Source organism: Chelonia mydas, chromosome 2, assembly GCF_015237465.2.
Source record: "Chelonia mydas isolate rCheMyd1 chromosome 2, rCheMyd1.pri.v2, whole genome shotgun sequence".
Classification (NCBI taxonomy): Eukaryota; Metazoa; Chordata; order Testudines; family Cheloniidae; genus Chelonia; species Chelonia mydas.
In genome coordinates, this window is record NC_057850.1 from 212,783,358 (window position 1) to 212,803,980 (window position 20,623).

The 20,623-nt window shown below is 42.6% G+C and overlaps 1 protein-coding gene across 3 annotated transcripts in view; it reads right to left on the minus strand.

Annotated features, from left to right (window-relative positions):
- Window positions 1–20,623, minus strand: part of GLCCI1 (glucocorticoid induced 1) — a 105,799-nt gene that overhangs the window by 46,821 nt on the left and 38,355 nt on the right. For all 3 annotated transcript variants that reach the window (XM_037890615.2, XM_037890616.2, XM_007063106.4), the window contains exon 3: window positions 7,334–7,420. In XM_037890615.2, coding sequence (XP_037746543.1) covers window positions 7,334–7,420 — 87 coding nt within the window. The remainder of the gene's footprint in view (window positions 1–7,333; window positions 7,421–20,623) is intronic.

The following is a 20,623-nucleotide window of genomic DNA, read 5'->3' on the forward strand; positions in this document are numbered from 1 at the left end:
AGATTTCACTGATTGCTCTGATATAAGCCAAAAGTACTATCACTATTAACATATGGGATATTTTTCATAATTTCAATATTATTTGGCCACTTTAGAAATTTTGTCCTCTTCAAAGGAAGTGTGTATTTGTTCATTTTCCCAGAAAATGAATTAAAACCAAGTATACCCTACCAAGGACTTCACCCCAATGTCACAACATTTTTGTCAGGGTCTTGAGATGAATTAAGGAAATTAAATTAGGCAAAGATTCCTCAATTTGGTACAGTGTTAAAAAAAATGAAGAAAAATTATGTTCAACAAACATACCAGAAACCCCCATGGTCTAGTCACAATTTTTTTTAACCAAACATTCCCAAAGAAAAAAAAAAGAAAAAAAAAACCACACTGAAAACAATCATTAACTCCTGATTAAACAGCATTCATTATTATAATCAAAAGGTATAGAGAATTGGCTGAAAAGAAAAGGATCCTTTTTGAATCCAAAAGATCAATCTTTCAGGAGGAGAAAAGAAAAAGTGCCCTCAAGCATTCAAAATGCAAGTTTAGGGTTGGGGATGTCGTGCAATAAATGACTGCCTCACTATACCCAAAACGGAACAGAAAGCTTCACCTACGGCACTGCACTGAGCGGATGGTGATATTCCTCAGTGGGAATATAGGGGAAAAAAACCCAGAAATTTAGCTCAGGTGTCATGGTAAGCGTGACCCTAGAGCACCCCAATGTCAGAAGGCAAGGGGCTCCCTGGTATCTAGTAGTAAGTTTCAGCTGCCCTGACCAGCACAATGTACCCCAACTCACTCTTGTCATAATCTGTGTCTAAAAGGTATCATGTAAGGTATATGTGAACTGGTGACACACTGGTGATTAAAGTCATTGTGAAGTGTATGTATTAATGCTATATGTAAAATTATGAGCTATTCGGTGATACTGTGTTTTGGAATCTATAAACAGACCAAGGAGGAAAATCAGCTTTTTTTTTTTTTTTTTGTTGACAGAAGAATGTGGTTCTGCCTGCTTGAGTGCGTCTCCAATGTAAATAAAGCCAGGTGTGGCCAAAAGACAATGGATATCAGAGTCTGGAGGAAGATCATTTGCATTCTAAAAAAAACAAAACAAAACCCACAAATAGGAGAGAAGCCAGCATGCTGTCTACACCAAGCAGGAGAACGGAACTTTATCAGAAGAACACATTTGAAAGGTTTATTGGACTATACAAAGAAGGAGAATGAACCCCTAAACCATCCTTCACCTCAAGAGTCAAAGAAACCATGTGTTGGGTCCTGGCTAAAGAACGGGCCAGCCATGCTGGAAGAATGGTGGAGGTCAGACAAACATCTCTGAATAAAAGATCCAGTTTGCAAACAAGCAAAAGTAAAAATATGCTTCTAAAACTCAACAATCATTTCTATCCTTATTCCTTATACTTGGTATCACTTAAACTTATATCCTTTTGTTAATAAGCTTGTTTTACTTTTACCATACATCACCTCAGTACTTTGATTGAAGTAGAGGGTTTGTCAACCGCCGTTAAATTAATAAACTGCTGTGTACTATCCCCTAGAAGGAGCATCAAATTCAATAAGGTTTCATGGGTGCTACAAAAGAGGGACTGAGCACTGCAGAAAGGTATCTCTGAGGAACTCAGGAACTGGAGTTTACTGATCGTTACCTGCTGGGCAAGATTTGGACTGGCAGAATGCTAAAGATTTTGCCAGCATGACAGACAAGCTAGTGTCTCAGCGAGCTAACACATAGCTTTGCAGCTGCAAATTTCTCAGTTGCTGAGGCGGTAACAGTGGTTCACAGTTCTGGGAACCCAGGCAGATGACCACAACAGGCGACTCAAGAGCAGAGTGATTTTCAACCATCTGATTTAGTTATCAGTTGTCGTTTTTAGTAGACAATTTATTTGGAACCTTGAGCTTACATATTCTATTATTTTAAAAGCTTTCAGTGTACCATTCAAGTATTCAATCATGATTATTTTTTCCTGGTTAGTTCTTTTCAGCAACTGTATTTTATTTTAACTATACTAATGAAATTTAAAAATAGGACAGCATATACTGTATACTCTACAAAACTAATTATAAAATATGCTTACAAATATTTGCTTAGTTCACTATGCCTGCCAACTAAAAGTGCTATGCATTAGCAGAATCATTGTTGGAATGAAAAGCAATGGAAAAAAGAAAACCCTGTCCATTCAAAGCATGGAAAATGTCAACTGTTTGTTGACTGCCAAAGAGGTCAAGCATGTTGGGAACGCAGTTCAAAAACCCAAAGACAAGGTAGTTTTACATATGTTACTCATAATAGAAATACAATTGCCTAGCAGGATTCACACTTATCTCCACTGCTGCAGTCCTTGTTTTTGGGAACTTATAACTTTGTCAAACTAACCATTTCAGTTGATATTCCCCCCTCCCCCTTCCTCCCGAACGGCTTATTTTATTTTAAGCCAAGTTGCAGCAAAAATGATAGAGCTGTCTCAAAGAATGAAATTAGGGAAAAATTCATTTTGCCCATGTTAAAAAAAATTCTTATAACTGTTTCACTGAGAAGCTCTTACACGCCTCTGTGCTTTGGAGTAGGAACTTGAAATTTAGTAAGGGGTGCAGGAAACTCTGTCAGAGATGTGTTTCTTGCCCGACCAAACATGCCTTTTGTCCAACTACCCAAATTCAGTCAAGTTATGAACTTTAGAAAAAAAAAAATCTCAGTTTATTCATGCTCAGTAGAGACTTGTCAGAATTTGACAGTCAAGTTCTCTGAAGATTCTGTCTGTACTGGGCATGCTCCAGCTTAGTGCTGTAGGGGCTGAGAAGGATTTTCCCTGTAACTGCTGCTCGCAGCAGCTAAAAGCCACAGAGAATATATCTACTGCAATTAAAAACCCGTGGTTGGCCCATGCTAACTGACTGGGGCTCAGGCTGTGGAGCTGTTTCACTGCAGTGTATATTTCTGGGCTTGGCCTGGAACGCAGGCTCGAGGACCCTGCAAGGTAGAATGTCCCAGAACTCAGGCTGCAGCCTAAGCCCGGAAGTCTACATAGCAGTTAAACAGCCCTGCAGCCCAAGCACTCTGAGCCCCCGTCAGCTGGCCTGGGCCAGCCACAGGTGTCTAATTGCAGAGTAGACATTTCCTGCAACACTGAGCACAGGAACTTAGAGAAAGGAGACTCCCTTCTGTGCTCTGTGCCCCCGCTGCTGGCCCCCAAGAAGGATGGAAGAAGGAGGTGCATGGCTCATATTCAGAGGGGGACAAGAGCCAAATCTTGGCAGAGAATGGGACTGGCTGGGCAAAGGCCCTGAAACTTCAAGCCAAGGAGAGGAAAAAATGGGGGAGCAAACTAGGAGTCAGACAGACTGGATGAGGAACTGGAAACTGACAGACTGACTATGCCCGGGGAAACTAGGGATGGGGGGAAAGTAGCAGAACTGGTTTGAGGAGCTTAGGGAGCCCAGACAAGGAAACTAGGACTAGCTGAGCAAGGAGACTGGATAGGGAGCTGGGGGTGGGGCAAAAAGAAAAAAGAGGACAGATACAGGATGGTGGGTACAGGGGAAGAAGGGATCAAGCTTGGAGGGAAACAAGGTCAGAAGCATCTGTAACCAGGAGAACATACTCCCTTTCAGAAACTGGAATGGAACCCAAGATTAATTAATCTCACCATTCCTCTGTCAGCAAATATCTGTGAAACCCATTGTTAACAGGTATGTCTCACCTCCCCCAAGTGATTCGTCCACATAAGAGGAATACAACCTGCTATTGATAGAGGTTAGTTACCTGTAACTGAAGGTGCTACAGGATGCATGGTCCCTTTCTGTATTCTACATGTGGGTACGCATTTGCTCCATGCACCTGAGATGAGAGAACTGGCAAGTAACATCCATTGGTCCATGCCTGTACCATGTTGCTCCTCATACTTAGTACCAAGGTTGTAAGGGGTAGTGCAGACCGACCACATCTCCAGTTCCTTCTCTACTCTGAATCCAGAAATGATCCGAAGCAGAGAAGGAGGACAGGTAGTGGAATACAAATAGGGACCACATATCTCAAAGAACCTCCAGTTACAGGTAAGTAACCTAGAGTTCCATCTATACCTTCACAAAGCATTATAATTTAGTCCAAGCCTCTTCTGCAGATGCAGAATTACAGACATTTACAGCACCTGCATCTTAAACACCCTCCTGCACCTGTGAATGCTGCTTACCAGTCACCTATGCATGGAATACACATAGGGATCAGCACTCACAGAAGACATGGAGGTTGCTGCCCTACAAATGTCCAGTATAGGCACTTCTTGAAAAGGAAACTACTGAGATTCCCTGTGCTCTCATGGCATGGGTCCATATCCTGTGCAGGGGAGGCAGATGAGCTAACCGACAGCAAAGGGCAATATAGCCAGAGACCTGCGGGTGACTTATCTTATCAGGCTGTTCGTGGCCTGGGATCTGTCCCTAGGGAAGTAAGGATCCCATGGACCGCAACAGGGGCAGTATGCTGGACCAGCTATATAAGGGGGGACCCCAAGGAATTGGGTACCATCGGTTTCCCAGATAATTGTGTCTTGTTGGAGGATGGGTCCGAGACATCCTAGAGACTCTGTTCAGGCCAACTGCTAGCCTCTGTATGTGGAGGTGATGGCTTGTCTGAGATGTTGGGTTCAGCCAACGAGGAGGGAGATTCTGGCTCCATCAGGGGTGTCATCGGTACCAGCAGATGAAGGTGCCAACTTATGGACAGAGTAGGGGAGTAGCTCCTTCTCTGGGTTTCTGTCCTGATATCAAGGTGTCCCTTAGGAGGATGAGATCCGGAAAAAAAAGAGGGGACTGAAGGTAAGGAAAGGTGCAAAAACCCTCCAGAAAGTTATAAGTTTCAGTTTGTCCCAGAGTGCAGGGTGCCCAAGTAGTCAGAACTGATCCGGTGCATCCATGGACATGGTGGTCAACAGATCTTCAACAGTTCTTGACTCACTTTTGTGAGGAGGAGTCCAACTTGGAGCTCTCTGTTGATGCCAGTGGGTGCTGATCCTTCGGCTCATGAGCTGGAGCCAATATTGACAGATCCTCTCTATTTCACTCCTTACCCTTGTGGGTGGGAGGTTTAGGCAGACCCAAGTCTTTAGGACTTGTACACAAGGACTCACACAACCGGGACAGAGTCAGGCAGGGATCCTTTCTTTTAGGAGCAAACCTCAAAGGGAATCTGCTCTGGTTCCTATGAGATTGCCTCTTACTCTCATGAAGGCAACCATTCCTTGGACTTAACAGCTTTGGCCTCTGCTCCAGAGTTTGTGGTCGGAAGAGCGCCGCTTGCAGATTGCAGCTGCTGTATTGGGGGGTCCCCTGGCCTGGATCTGCCTGGGGTCTCATGGCCTTCTGCAAGAGGTACTCCCTCAATTGAAGCTATTGTTTCTCTCAAGTTAAGAGAGGAAAGGGGCAGCAAATGCTATACTTGGAAGAGATGTGAACCTCCCCATGGCAGTTAAGTCACTGCTGACTGAGAAAGAGCAAAGGCAGGAGACACAGTTCTTAAACTGGTTTCAGAGTAACAGCCGTGTTAGTCTGTATTCGCGAAAAGAAAAGGAGTACTTGTGGCACCTTAGAGACTAACCAATTTATTTGAGCATGAGCTTTCGTGAGCTACAGCTCACTTCATCGGATGCATACTGTGGAAACTGCAGAAGACATTATATACACAGAGACCATGAAACAATACCTCCTCCCACCCCACTCTCCTGCTGGTAATAGCTTATCTAAAGTGATCATCAAGTTGGGCCATTTCCAGCACAAATCCAGGTTTTCTCACCCTCCCCCCCCCCACAAACTCACTCTCCTGCTGGTAATAGCCCATCCAAAGTGACCACTCTCTTCACAATGTGTATGATAATCAAGGTGGGCCATTTCCTGCACAAATCCAGGTTCTAATTCTGCACGTAGTTCTTCTCCCAAGGTAGGAAAAATGGGAAGGATCCATGAGGTGAGGAAAACTATGGTACATTAACTATAAAACTCCTAAAGTAATAAAAACAGTAAACTCTAATACTATGTACACAAGTACTTATAGACAGGAAGACAAGAAAGCTTTGGACATAGAGGATTCTCACTCCAGCAGTAAGAAGGAACTGGAGAGGCTGTCAGTCCACACCTCTCCTTATTCCCTCAATACTAAGCATGAGGAGTGCCATGGCACAGGTGTGGACCAACGGATGCTGTAGTAAGATGAGGCCCTGAAACAAACTCTTAGTATCAGAGGCCCAGTATGAGACCTCCCTTGCTGCAATTTAAGCCCATTGCTTCTTCTCCTGTCCTCAGAGGTAACAACAACAATATTTCTCCCTTCTCCTTGTAACAACCTTTTACATACTTTAAAAAACAGTTATGTCCCCTCTCAGTCTTCTCTTTTCCAGTTTTTTCAGTCTTCCTTCATAGGTGATGTTTTCTAGATCTTTAATTATTTTTGTTGCTCTTCTCTAGACTTTCTCCAATTTGTCCACATCTTTACTGAAATGTGGCATCCAGAACTGCACATAATACTCCAGCTGAAGCCTAATCAGCACAGAGTAGAGCCGAAGAATTACTTCTCATTTCTTGCTTACAACACTCCTGCTAATATATCCCAGAATGATGTTCACTTTTTTTGCAACAATGTTACACTGTTGACTCATATTTAGCTTGTGGCTCACTATGACCCCCAGATCCCTTCTTAGGCAGTCATTTCCCATTTCGTATGGGTGCAACTGATTGTTTCTTCCTAATTGGAGTACTTTGCATTTGTCCTTACTGAATTTCATCCTATGTATTTCAGACCATTTCTGCAGTTTGTCCAGATCATTTTTAATTTTAATACTATCCTCCAAAGCACTTGCAACCCCTTCCAGCTTGGTATTGTCCGCAAACTTCATAAGTGTACTCTCTATGCCATTATCTAAATCATTCATGAAGATATTGAACAGAACCAGACCCAGAACTGATCCCTGCAGGACCCCACTCATTATGCCCTTCCAGCATGACTGTGAACCATTGATAACTACTCTCTGGGAGACTACGCTCTTGCGACTTTCACTGAATAGGGAAAATTTCCAAGTGGCAAATCTGTCTCTACACCATCCACTCCTGCTCCTCCTCCAGAGCCAAAAGGTTGAGCTGGAGAGAGATGATTCAGCTGGCACAAAATAAAGCAGCCCTATAACCATTCTGTCTTGAACTAGGGGCCGAACCTAGTGCTCACAGAGACTTTCCAGGCTCCAAAATAGTAGCAAGAAACTTTTTTTAAAAATACATTAAAATTTTGGCCTGTCAAGTACCCTCTTCATGTAAAACTATTTACCTCTTTTAGTTGATCAGCACTCCCCCATGATGCTGAACGCTGATGTGATCTCTTTTCTGATCCCTCTTCTGCCCAACAGCTAGGTGTCTAAAGAAAACAAACAGCAAATGTGAGGTTTTTGGTTCAACTGCTAGCTGCTATTTTACATTAATATACTGAATTCACCATGTAAGCGACAAACTTTCTGCACAATTTACTGTTCTCATCTTCCAGCAATGTATTGAAACATTCAGTTTACTGTCTGCACATGCATATAAATGCATACTTCAAAAACCGACATACATGTAGCGCAGAGAAAAGAGAGGGCTTAGTTCAGCCAGCCAGTTCAATTCAGTTTTATCTTTGTTGCAAAGATAAAATAAACTCTTGAGATCAAAGATCTTACTTGCAAGGATGTCCTGTTAAGTCAGTTGACACATACACATCAGTATTAAGACATAAAAGAAACTGCTTATAAGTAAGCAACAAATATATGAACCTCAGTAATTAACATCTCACATGCAACTATTTGTAGAAATCATCATTACACATTCAGTGCATCCATTCAAACTCAAATGTTTATATAGCAGTTTGTAAAGGTCAGTTCTGGGCATTCATCTAAATCCACTGGAAAAGAATTCCAAAAAAGATGAAATACAGCATTCAAAGAATCTTAGGCTAGACAGTCCAAGCAAAAAGGTCTTCAGAAGTGGTATGGAAAATATTTTATTTAAAGAGACAGGTGTCTTATTAGAACTAAAGAATTGTAAAAGGTGTATAAAGTAGGCACAAGGTCACGTACTAGGGTCCTCGTAAGAGACTATTACCCACCCAGTTATTATTTCTGCTGGACTAGCTATTGCATGATCATTTTAATAAGAATAATCCCACTGGTCCTTTCCCTCAAGCAAGTTGCACAATATGTGATGCTTTTGGATTGTGCCATACTTTCCTTCCTTTCAGCTGCCATTATGAGCTACTAATGTATCAGCATAAATTGTTGTTCTCACCCAAAGATTTGAGACAGTTTTGGTTGCCCCACTAATTTTTTAGACAGACTTTTTTCCCAAAGGTTTAATATTTAACTTGCTGGCTAAGTGGTATTGTGGATCTTTCTATTGTTACTTGTTTTGCTTTTTCTCTCTTCCGTAATGTCAAAATATAGTTCACCCTTGTTCAATCTTACCTTCCGTTAAATTAATGTAGCTTAATGTTAAACTACATATAGCCTCCTTTTTAAATGGTAGTGTGGAGTAGATTTAAATACTATAAAAAGGAAAGCCAGATTTTTAAAACACTATGGCATTTTACTCTTATGTAATTTTACAGAATAATTTATAGATGTCAGATTCTGATGTTACTCATGTAATTTAGACTAGAATCTGGCCCACGGTATTAACCCTGTATCTGTATTATTTAATTTTAATGTTCTGGGAGGGGGGGAAATAGTGGCAACAGATGTGGCATTTAAAGGAAGGAATTTAAAATACCTTCCTAGATTTTGTGTTTCTGGAATTAGAATAACTGGGAGAAAAATCCTCCCTCACACTATAGGCATTTCTGTATTTTATTTTATGTTGCATGTACTGTGCAATAGATGCATCCATTTTTTCCCCACAGATAAAGTAAACAAAGTAACAGATTTATGGAGACAAAGTGATTTTTAAAAGTTGCGATCACCTTTTTTTCCCCAATGTTACTGTTGGTTAGTAAAATTGCCATTCTAAGTATAGACCTTAAATGCTTTATACCACTAAAAAGTAATAAAAGCTGTCATTAGACATAAGTATTTCAACAAAAATAAACTCTATAATTTAAAAAGAAAGTTTTAAATCTTTATTACTTTTATATACATGATTAAAATATTACGTTAGATGAGCAAAGGTGGTCAATGAGCTTTTTTAATTAAAAGAATACCTAGTGAAACTATCTCTACCCTCGTTAAATTTACCACCACAATTACTTAATCTGACTAGAAATTTCCCTAGCTGTTAATTTGTACATACCTAAAAACAACTCTAGGAATAAAACCTTTGCTCACCCAAAATTGTCTTTTTGCTCTAAATTATTTCCATTCACACTTATGAAGCAATCAGTAGTTCTTGTACAGTTTTTTTTTTAAATTATTTCTTATATGCAACATTCAGCCTATCCATTCTTTGCATCTTCAATAGGGTAACTAGCATAAGAAGAGTAGCTACTGTAAGGTGCAAACCTGCATTCTCAGGGAAAGGCACTGGGGAATCTAAATAGTACTTCTGCATTTCTACCTTTTGGGCTTCTGTGAAATTAACGGTGCCCCCTAATTCAGTGTTCTTCTCTATCATCTTCATGGGCAACAATTTTAGCCACAGGTTTTCTCCTCTATGTTGGTGGCAGACCACTTGGCAGATCCTCAGATGGTAAAAACTGTTGTGGCTCCACTGAAATAACTGACAAGTTACACCAGCTGAGGCTCTCTCCTCATACCTGTTGCCTTGGCTAGGGCATAAGATTTTGCCTTCTAAGCCTTTCCCAGATTACTCTGCCTAAGGAGTGTGAACAGCAGGCTACAGACTTCCATCATGAAGCTTTTTCAGTCAACCCTGCTCTTATTTTAACTTTAACTACCTTATTTCAGTTGGGACTTCAGTTCCGTTAAAGAGAATCAGCAAACTTATTCCTTGGAGCTTTGGAAAAGATGTTTTACTAAGGCATTCTCCTGTTTCCAATCTTGCTCCTGGGCCAAATATGTCTATGAAGGAGACAAGGGGGAGAAACAAGGACAGGAAATGCAGTGTGTGCTCAGCTCACCTACACGTGTCACAGAAAGCTGGCTTGTCTACTTGCCAAGATCTCCAGCAGCAGGGAGGAGAGTCCAGATCACATAGGAGAGCTGATTCTTACAAAGCAATGCTGGGGAAGTATTCTCTCAGTGTCTAAGCCCTGGTCTACTCTAGGAGTTGAGATCAAATTTAGCAGCGTTAAATTGATTTAACCGTGCACCTGTCCACATGACGAAGCTCTTTTTTCTGACTTAAAGGGCTCTTAAAATTGATTTCCTTATTCCACCCTCGACAAGGGGATTAGCGCTGAAATCGGCCTTGCTGGGTCGAATTTAGGGTACTGTGGACACAATTAGACGGTATTGGTAACCTGTGAGCTATCCCAAAGTGCTCCATTGTGACTGCTCTGGACAGCACTCTCAACTCAGATGCACTGGCCAGGTAGACAGGAAAAGGCCCGCGAACTTTTGAATTTCAATTTCCTGTTTGGCCAGGGTGGCAAGCTGCAGGTGACCATGCAGAGCTCATCAGCAGAGGTGACCATGATGGAGTCCCAGAATCGTAAAAGAGCTCTAGCATGGACCGAACGGGAGGTATGGGATCTGATCACTGTACGGGGAGAGGAATCCGTGCTATCAGAACTACTTTCCAGTTTTCGAAATGCCAAAACATTTGTCAAAATCTCCCAGGTGCACGAAGGACAGAGGCCATAACAGGGACCCGAAGCAGTGCCACGTGAAACTTAAGGAGCTGAGGCAGGCCTACCAGAAAACCAGAGAGGCGAATGGCCGCTCCAGGTCAGAGCCCAAAACATGCCGCTTCTATGATGAGCTGCATGCCATTTTAGTGGGTACATCCACCACTACCCCAGCCATGTTGTTTGACTCCTTCAATGGAGATGGAGGCAACACGGAAGCAGGTTTTGGGGACGAGGAAGATGATGACGATGAGGTTCTAGATAGCTCACAGCAAGCAAGCGGAGAAACCGGTTTTCCCAACAGCCAGGAACTGTTTCTCACCCTGGACCTGGAGCCAGTACCCCCCAAACCCACCGAAGGCTGCCTCCCGGACCCACCAGGTGGAGAAGGGACCTCTGGTGAGTGTACCTTTTAAAATACTATGCATGGTTTAAAAGCAAGTATGTGAAAGGATTAATTTGCCCTGGCATTCGCGGGTCTCCTGGATGTACTCCCAAAGCCTTTGCAAAAGGTTTCTGGGGAGGGCAGCCTTATTCCATCCACCATGGTAGGACACTTTACCACACCAGGCCAGTAGCACGTACTCGGGAATCATTGTAGAACAAAGCATTGCAGTGTATGTTTGCTGGCATTCAAACAACATCCGTTCTTTATCTCTCTGTGTTACCCTCAGGAGAGTGATATCATTCATGGTCACCTGGTTGAAATAGGTTGCTTTTCTTAAGGGGACATTCAGAGGTGCCGGTTCCTGCTGGGCTGTTTGCCTGTGGCTGAACAGAAATGTTCCCGGCTGTTAGCCACGGGGAGGGTGGAGGAGCTAGCCATGTGCTGGGGGGAGGCAAAATGAGATCTTGGAACGAAAGCACATGTGCTATGTATGTAATGTTAACAGCAAGGTTTACCGTGAAAGAGTGTAGCCATTGTTCTCTAAAATGCGTCTTTTTAAATAACATTGTCCCTTTTTTTTTCTCCACCAGCTGCATGTGTTTCAAGGATCACAGGATCTTCTCCTTCCCAGAGGCTAGCGAAGATCAGAAGGCGAAAAAAAACACACTCGCGATGAAATGTTCTCTGAGCTCATGCTGTCCTCCCACACTGACAGAGAACAGACAAATGCGTGGAGGCAGACAATGTCAGAGTGCAGGAAAGCACAAAATGACCAGGAGGAGAGGTGGGGGGCTGAAGAGAGGGCTGAAACTGAAAGGTGGAGGCAGCGTGATGAGAGGAGGCAGGACTCATTGCTGAGGCTGCTGGAGGATCAAACTAATATGCTCCAGCGTATGGTTGAGCTGCAGGAAAGGCAGCAGGAGCACAGACCGCCGCTACAGCCCCTGTGTAACCAACCGCCCTCCTCCCCAAGTCCCATAGCCTCCTCACCCAGACGCCCAAGAACGTAGTGGGGGGGGGGGGGGCGCCCTCTGGCCACCCAGCCACTCCACCCAAGAGGATTGCCCAAGCAACAGAAGGCTGACATTCAATAAGTTTTAAAGTTTTAAACTTTTAGAGTGCTGTGTGGCCTTGTCCTTCCTTCCTCCACCACCCCTCCGGGGCTACCTTGGTAGTTATCCCCCTATTTGTATGATGAATTAATAAAGAATGCATGAATGTGAAGCAACAGTGACTTTATTGCCTCTGCAAGCGGTGAGCAAAGGGAGGAGGGGAAGGTGGTTAGCTTACTGGGAAGTAGAGTGAACCGAGGGGCGGGGGGTTTCATCAAGGAGAAACAAACAGAACTTTCATACCGTAGCCTGGCCAGTCATGAAACTGGTTTTCAAAGCTTCTCTGATGCGCACCGCACCCTCCTGTGCTCTTCTAACCACCCTGGTGTCTGGCTGTGCGTAGCCAGCAAGCAGACGATTTGCCTCAACCTCCCACCCCACCATAAACGTCTCCCCCTTACTCTCACAGATATTGTGGAGCGCACAGCAAGCAGTAATAACAGTGGGAATACTGGTTTCGCTGAAGTCTAACCGAGTCAGTAAACTGCACCAGCGCGCTTTTAAACGTCCAAATGCACATTCTACCACCATTCTGCACTTGCTCAGCCTGTAGTTGAACAGCTCCTGACTACTGTCCAGGCTGCCTGTGTATAGCTTCATGAGCCATGGCATTAAGGGGTAGGCTGGGTCCCCAAGGATAACTATAGGCATTTCAACATCCCCAACGGTTATTTTCTGGTCTGGGAACAAAGTCCATTCCTGCAGCTTTTGAAACAGACCAGAGTTCCTGAAGATGTGAGTGTCATGTACCTTTCCCGGCCATCCCACGTTGATGTTGGTGAAACGTCCCTTGTGATCCACCAGTGCTTGTAGCACTATTGAAAAGTACCCCTTGCAGTATATGTACTCGCCGGCTTGGTGCTCCGGTGCCAAGATAGGGATATGGGTTCCATCTATGGCCCCACCACAGTTAGAGAATCCCATTGCAGCAAAGCCATAGACTACGACCTGCACATTTCCCAGGGTCACTACCCTTGATATCAGCAGATCTTTGATTGCGTTGGCTACTTGCATCACAGCAGCCCCCACAGTAGATTTGCCCACTCCAAATTGATTCCCGTCTGACCGGTAGCTGTCTGGCGTTGCAAGCTTCCACAGGGCTATTGCCACTTGCTTCTCAACTGTGAGGGCTGCTCTCATCTTGGTATTATTAAGACTCAGGGCAGGGGAAAGCAAGTCACAAAGTTCCATGAAAGTGCCCTTACGCATACGAAAGTTTCGCAGCCACTGGGAATCGTCCCAGACCTGCAACACTGTGCGGTCCCACCAGTCTGTGCTTGTTTCCCGAGCCCAGAATCGGCGTTCCACCGCATGAACCTGCCCCATTAGCACCATGATGCCCACATTGCCAGGGCCTGTGCTTTGAGAGAAGTCTGTGTCCGTGTCCCCATCACTCTCGTCACCGCGCTGACGTCGCCTACTGGCCCGGTTTCGCTTTGCCAGGTTCTGGTGCTGCATATACTGCTGGATAATGCGTGTGGTGTTTAACGTGCTCCTAATTGCCAAAGCGATCTGAGCAGGCTCCATGCTTGCCGTGGTATGGCGTCTGCACAGAAAAAAGGCGCAGAATGATTGTTTGCCGTTGCCCTGATGGAGGGAGGAGCGACTGACGACATGGCGTACAGGGTTGGCTTACAGGGAATTAAAATCAACAAAGGGGATGGCTTTGCGAGAAACTGAATGGCCCCCTCAAAGATAGAATTCAAAACTGGGTTTAGCAGGCCGTTGATTTCACGGAGGGAGGAGAAAATGAATACAAAACAAATCTGGTCTATTTCTTGTTTTGAGCCATTTCGTCTATCTTTATACATCTTGCTGGCAGCAGACTGTGCAGTACGACTGCTAGCCATCGTCATCTCCTGGGTGCTCGGCAGAAGACGGTGCAGTATGACTACTGGCCATCGTCTTCTGCTGGCTGCTGATTAAAAGACAGTGCACTGCCGGTAGGACTCAATCGCCATGAGACAAAACTTAAAAGGGAAATGACCTGGCTGAGTCACTCCCATGTTTTCCCAGGCGCCTCCGACCTCATCGAGGTCGGTTAAAAGAGCACCCAGGACTACGTCGACGACGGCTACCAGTCATACTGCACTGTCTGCTGCCAAAAGGCAATAAACTGCTGCTGTGTAGCAATGCAGTACCGCGTCTGCCAGCACCCAGGAGACATACGGTAACGGTTAGCTGAGCGGGCTCCATGCTTGCCATGGTATGGCGTCTGCACAGGTAACTCAAGAAAAAAGGCACAAAACGATTGTCTGCCCTGCTTTCACGGAAGGAGGGAGGGAAGGGGGGCCTGACGATATGTACCCAGAACCACCCGCGACAATGTTTTAGCCTCATCAGGCACTGGGATTTCTATCCAGAATTCAAATGGGCGGCGGAGACTGCAGGAATTGTGGGATAGCTACCCACAGTGCAACGCTCCGGAAGTCGATGGTTGCCTTGGTACTGTGGACACACTCCGCCGACTACATGCACTTAGAGCATTTGTGTGGGGACACACACAATCGACTGTATAAAAACGCTTTCTACAAAACTGACTTCTATAAATTCAACCTGATTTCGTAGTGTAGACATACCCTCAGACAGTATTCACAACCTCTCTCTCACTATAGAATAAGGCTCTGATTCTACAGAGAAACACTCATGCACATATCTTTGCACATAAGTGGGTCCACTGAGTTTAGGGAACTACTTATGTACATAAAATTACTCATGCATGTTTGCAGGATTGGGACCTTACCTCCCCCCAACATCACACCCCAGCAATTTTAAAGCAAAAAGACTGAAAGGAATCTGGTGTATTTTCTATTTTTCATCACTGTTCAAAGAGCTAGCAGAATTTCTACAGGATTACAAGAAATAATAAAAAAAGACAACCCACCATCACAAGCTGCTCCAATTTAAAAAAAAAACAAAAAAAACACAACCTGGAATATATGGCTTTCACAACACTTTAGACATTATATTAGAAAGAAAGAAAAATGTAAACTCTTAACCGTGTAAAAATATTGTAAATCTAATCCTCACATTATAAAAAGATGAAAGTCAAACACTACAAAATGAATTCTTTAAACGAATATGAGACTCTGCCCCATGAGGTGGCAGAAACAGGAAGCCCTCCTGCTTAAATGTTTTTATGTGAGTCAGAGGCAGCAGCAGCAGGGGTCTAAACAGAGAAACTGGGGAACAGGATCAAGTCCTCCCCACTCTGCACTCCTGATTTAATTGGTGAGGAAAGGAGAACTGACAACTAATGTAGACAAAGCTCTGGAGTTAGTTAATTTTTTACTGGTGAGGAGTGAGTAGAAAAAAACAGTCAATAGTCTACCCCAGTCTATTTTCATTTACTGTATGCACACAGTCTGCTGTTATCTTGAACAAAGATTAATTGACAGCAAAAACAACAGCTGCAGAGTTTAAAATTTACATTTACTTTTAAGACCTCCAGCAGCAGCAATGTGAAATGGGATACCGAAAGGCTGGAACACTTTACTTGCACTACAACTGGTTTAATAACGAGAGAGAGAGAGAGAGAGAGAGACACACACACACACACACACACACAAAGAAAACAACAAACTACCAACTGACTTCAGAATCATAGGTCTAGCATTTTCTTCAGTCTCCCCGAGCTTATTTTCTACTAAAATCCTAGCCCTCTATGCCCCTAAGTTGCCTCAAAAGTTCTTCTGTGGATATACTGCTGAATCAGATCAGTCTTTCAAATGGTTATTAATGTGAGTATCTGTACACAAGTAGTCTCAGTAAGCTTAACAGGACTATTGCATCAATTTACTTATGTGTGAAAGAGTCTGCATAACAGGAGCCTTTGCTTGCAACACTACACTATAGTGATTCCTCAAATACAGCATTTAAGTCAGGCAACACCATATTTGACTCCAAGAGAATCCATATTCACAGAAGTAAAAAGAAAACTCAGGGTTTGAAGGCTTAAAATAACAAGCAGTTCTTTGAATATCTTCAGCCAGCCAGCATCTCTCCCTCAGAACTGTAAAGCTGCTTCTTTCAACTCTGTCTTAACCTCATGTCAAACATTAACATTTTTGTAAAAAAAATGTGTGCACTCCGTCATCCCAAAATACTATGGGCATAGACTCGAATGTATATCCTGTTCAAAGACTAACCTTTACAACAAACAAAAACTTTTACTACAATCAAACAGGACTTCTGTTTTAGCAAATATATGTAAACTAAAGTGGTAACATATTTATTACTGCCCAAAAAAAGAACTGTTAAACCCATCTCATGAAAACTGTGTGGGAAGGAGGACCTTAAAAACATCCTGTTTCAAAGAGTATTTTTTCTATTTGTATTACTTGTTATAGTAGCCTTTTCAAGTTTCATTTTGTTTTCACCTCTACAAAAAGCGTTTATTCATGGAAGCTTAACATTAACATCCTTGTCCTACAACTACACTTAATTTCCTCATTTATAGAATTGTCAAGCATATTAAATAGCAAGATAAAGTAACAACATCAGACCACAATGAGTCACAACAGCAAGGATGTTGCAGTTCAGGCCAGAAGCAGGAGCTAACTCTCTATGTTTTTACAGATGTCTTCTGCTTAAAGAGAATGTGGTAACAGCAGCTAAGGGATCAGCAGCAATATTACAGTAGCATCTACATGTCCAAACAAGATCAGAGCCCTCTTGTGTTCTCTACAGAGATAAGAGATGGCCCTTGCTCCAAAGAGTTTACAATCTTAGTTTAAAACAAGATATGACAGCTGAGTTAAACTAAATGAGGGTGCAAAGCACAGGATAACACAATTCTGCAACATCCTTCTCAAATTAAAAAGATGGAGTGAACTGCTATTTTGGAATATAAAGGTCGAGTGTTCAAGTCTCCGTTGAGAGAAATTGCTCACAGGAGACCAAAATAGAGGGGAAAAACCTCTGACGATAACCCATTTGGTTGCTTTCCTCAATCCCAATTTGCATTATACCATCCCATTGTTCTAATTTACCCAATTTTGTGAATATTGGTGTTTCCTCCAAAACATATATGGTAATTCTGCTGTGCTTTTTTTCATGCCTGCCAGATATACGTACCTCCAAACATTCTTCCCGCTGCATTTAGATCAGAAATGGTGATGGTGTAATCTGTACTGTCACCTCTGCAATTTACTCAAATTCTAAATACACTACACTTTTCTACCAGTCCTCTGCACTAGCTACTATATCTAGCTTGTGTTTCAGAACCAGATACAAATCATCATAAAGGGGAAGCCAATCTAGCTTTTATAAAAGGTAGTAATAATTTTTTGAAAGTTTTCAGCTAAGAATTGTGGCCAGGAAACAGTAGTAAGTTGATCTTTACATAGCACAGTAGAAATTTTAAAAGCAGTGACTTTAAAAGTACAATACTAAAGGAACAGTCACTTAAAAGTACAATACTAAAGGAACTTACCCGACACTTAGGAGGAGCTCTTCATCAGTTGCTGATAATTAGGTCTGTTTTTCTTTATTCATTAATCTTAAAAGGGCAATGGCCCTTCAGGAGAGTTGGGGTATAACTGGACCATGTGGGCCACACCTCGGAGCAATCAGGTACTCCAGGTGGCACTCTTTAGTTAATTAATAATGGAACAGCTGAGCTAGAAAGAGACTGCTAGAACAGCATCAAGAAAAAGTTACTTAGAAGGAAAGGTGGGAGAAAGAATTCTCTCTAGAGAAGCCCCATGGCTGTTGCAGGCTGAACCCACAAGGGGTGGGGATAGAATACGGCTCTGAATGAAGATTTACAGGTGACAGTAAGAGTCACAACAGAAATACTGTGGTCCCTGGGGAAGGGAGACAGCGAGGAGCTCTTGTCAATAAGCTTTAGAAAGGGAGCCGGTGTCTCCCTCTCGACCAGAGAGGCGTACACAGTGAGTCTGGCTCCTGGGAAGGGAGGAGGAAGATCACCAGGGAGCAGAGTAAGTTACTTTGTTGGGGAAACCCTAACTTAGGGTCCAATAGATGGAAGAAACCCACTGGGAACAGGTTAGGTTCCTGTGGAAGAAGTCTTGAGGGTAGGGCTTGTAAGTGAGAATATCCTGCTGTGGAAAAGAATCTCTGCAAGGGCCAGGAAAAGGAGCCCAAAAGCAGAAGACTTCAACGGTTCAAGAGATAAAGCAGAAGTAGTTAGTTTTAAGATTTATTTTTGGACTTTCATTTGGACCATTCTGTTACTCCAAAAAGGGATTTGGACTTTATGACTTGGCCAGAAGACTGAGCCACAGAAGACCCAGCCAGAGACAGACAACGTGTTGGAAGAGCCAAGGATACTGCCGATGCAATAGGGCGCTCTATGGATGAGTGAAGCTCCATCACACATACATACTAGACTAAACAAAAATGATGGTTCTGTTTGAAATTGCCCAGTTCCAATCACTTAAATGTTCTTACTACTTTTGCTATTTTTACCACAGTACATAGTCCAGAGCATATAATCTTTTGAATCTTGCAGCACTTTATTGTTTTATGTTTTGTTTTTTAAAGCATCTAAATGCACACTATATGCTTTACAACTCAAAGACATGGTTCTTGCCACAAAAGCTAGTAATGGATCTGATGCAATGAGTGTGGACAACAAACATCAGGATGGGGATGAGGTAACAATGAGATCATCTGCTATGCAGTGTGCATGTGTTTTTAAAATGCTTTATTGAACTGAGTATAACGGAACAAAGCAGGACTTGTATTGGCCCAATGTTTGACTTTAAAATTATTTACATGCTTAAAGATTTTTAATCATGTCAATAGTCCCCTGAAGGCACTGGGAATGCTTGTGTGAAATATTACTACTCAAATTGGTAAATATATGCAGCCCCCAGCTTACTGGGAGCATGATGAAAAGAGTATTTTATACAACTGCATGTAGCCAAGGATTCCAGTTTCAAAGTTTTATATTTCTCAGACTGTAATAAATCAGTTAATTGATGATGCACTGAAATTTGAAATCCATCAATGTGGTATCAGCAATGGAAATCAGAAAACTGCAAAAATCGCAAAAACATGCAGAAATCTGAAAAGAAAACAGCATCATTTTCAAAGGGGATACACAATCCCTGAATCCTGTTCCTACAGATAATTATTTGCTGTATATTTTCCTTAGTATTTTTGTAGTTTAAAAACAGTATTAAGTAGCAACATTTTCTGTGTATTTCCAACATCCGATATGTCTTTCTTAATGGAGATCTATAAAGACCATGAATTAAAAAAGAATTTTAAATGTTGTTTGTTGATATACTGTGGAAATGTCCATCATCATCATTCTGCAAAGGCTTCCAGATTTGGAATTTTTTTAAAATTATGATCAGGTTACTTATAGCAAAGAGTAATAGGGAGGGATTTTAATAAAGAAAAGCTTGGCACACCAGAAAAAGAGGGCATTCCATATAGGTCATGACATGGTGAAAAGCACGGAGAAACTTGCGGGAAGAAGTGGACAAATGGGCTAGCAGCACTGGGGGTGCACAGACAGCAGAAATTATGTAGTAAGAGATTATGTTGAACAGAAATGAAAGGCCCTGATAGGAAGTTTAAACTTTATAGGATGGGGAAAAGGGGGAAATCAGTGGAGGAATTCAAAGGGGTGACAACAAGGAGACACAAAGAGGTGAGATTACGTTAGCGGATGTTGGCTGTTGTTAAAACTGATATTGGATTTTTGAATGTTAAGAATAAGAACGGCCATACTGGGTCAGACCAAAGGTCCATCTAGCCCAGTCTTCTGACAGTGGCCAATGCCAGGGTGCCCCAGAGGGAATGAACAGAACAAGTAATCATCAAGTGATCGATCCCCTGTCATCCATTCCCAGCTTCTGACAAGGACACCATTCCTGTCCAGCCTGGCTGATAGCCAATGATGGACCTATCCTCAATGAACTTATCTACTTATTTTTGAACTCGGTTATAGTCTTGGCCTTCACAACATCCTCTGGCAAGGAGTTCCACAGGTTGACTGTGCATTGTGTGAAAAAATACTTCCTTTTATTTGTTTTAAATCTGCTACTTATTAATTTCATTGGGTGACCCCAAGTTCTTTTGTTATGTGGAGGAGTAAATAACACTTCCTTATTTACTTGCTCCACACCAGTCATGATTTTATAGACCTCTATCATATCCCCCCTTAGTTGTCTCTTTGTTGGATCATATTAAAGAAGTTCTGTATTAAAATCACAAATGAGTTTGATTCCCCATAGTTTAAATTCCAGGGTATTACTAATTAAGAGGTCTCTTGGTTTTTGGTACTGTTTCTCTCCCGCTATGTGTGAAACCTGCAAGCTGCTAATTGCGTTAGTACATTCTAAGACAGAGTCTGTTCTCAAAGCAATTCAC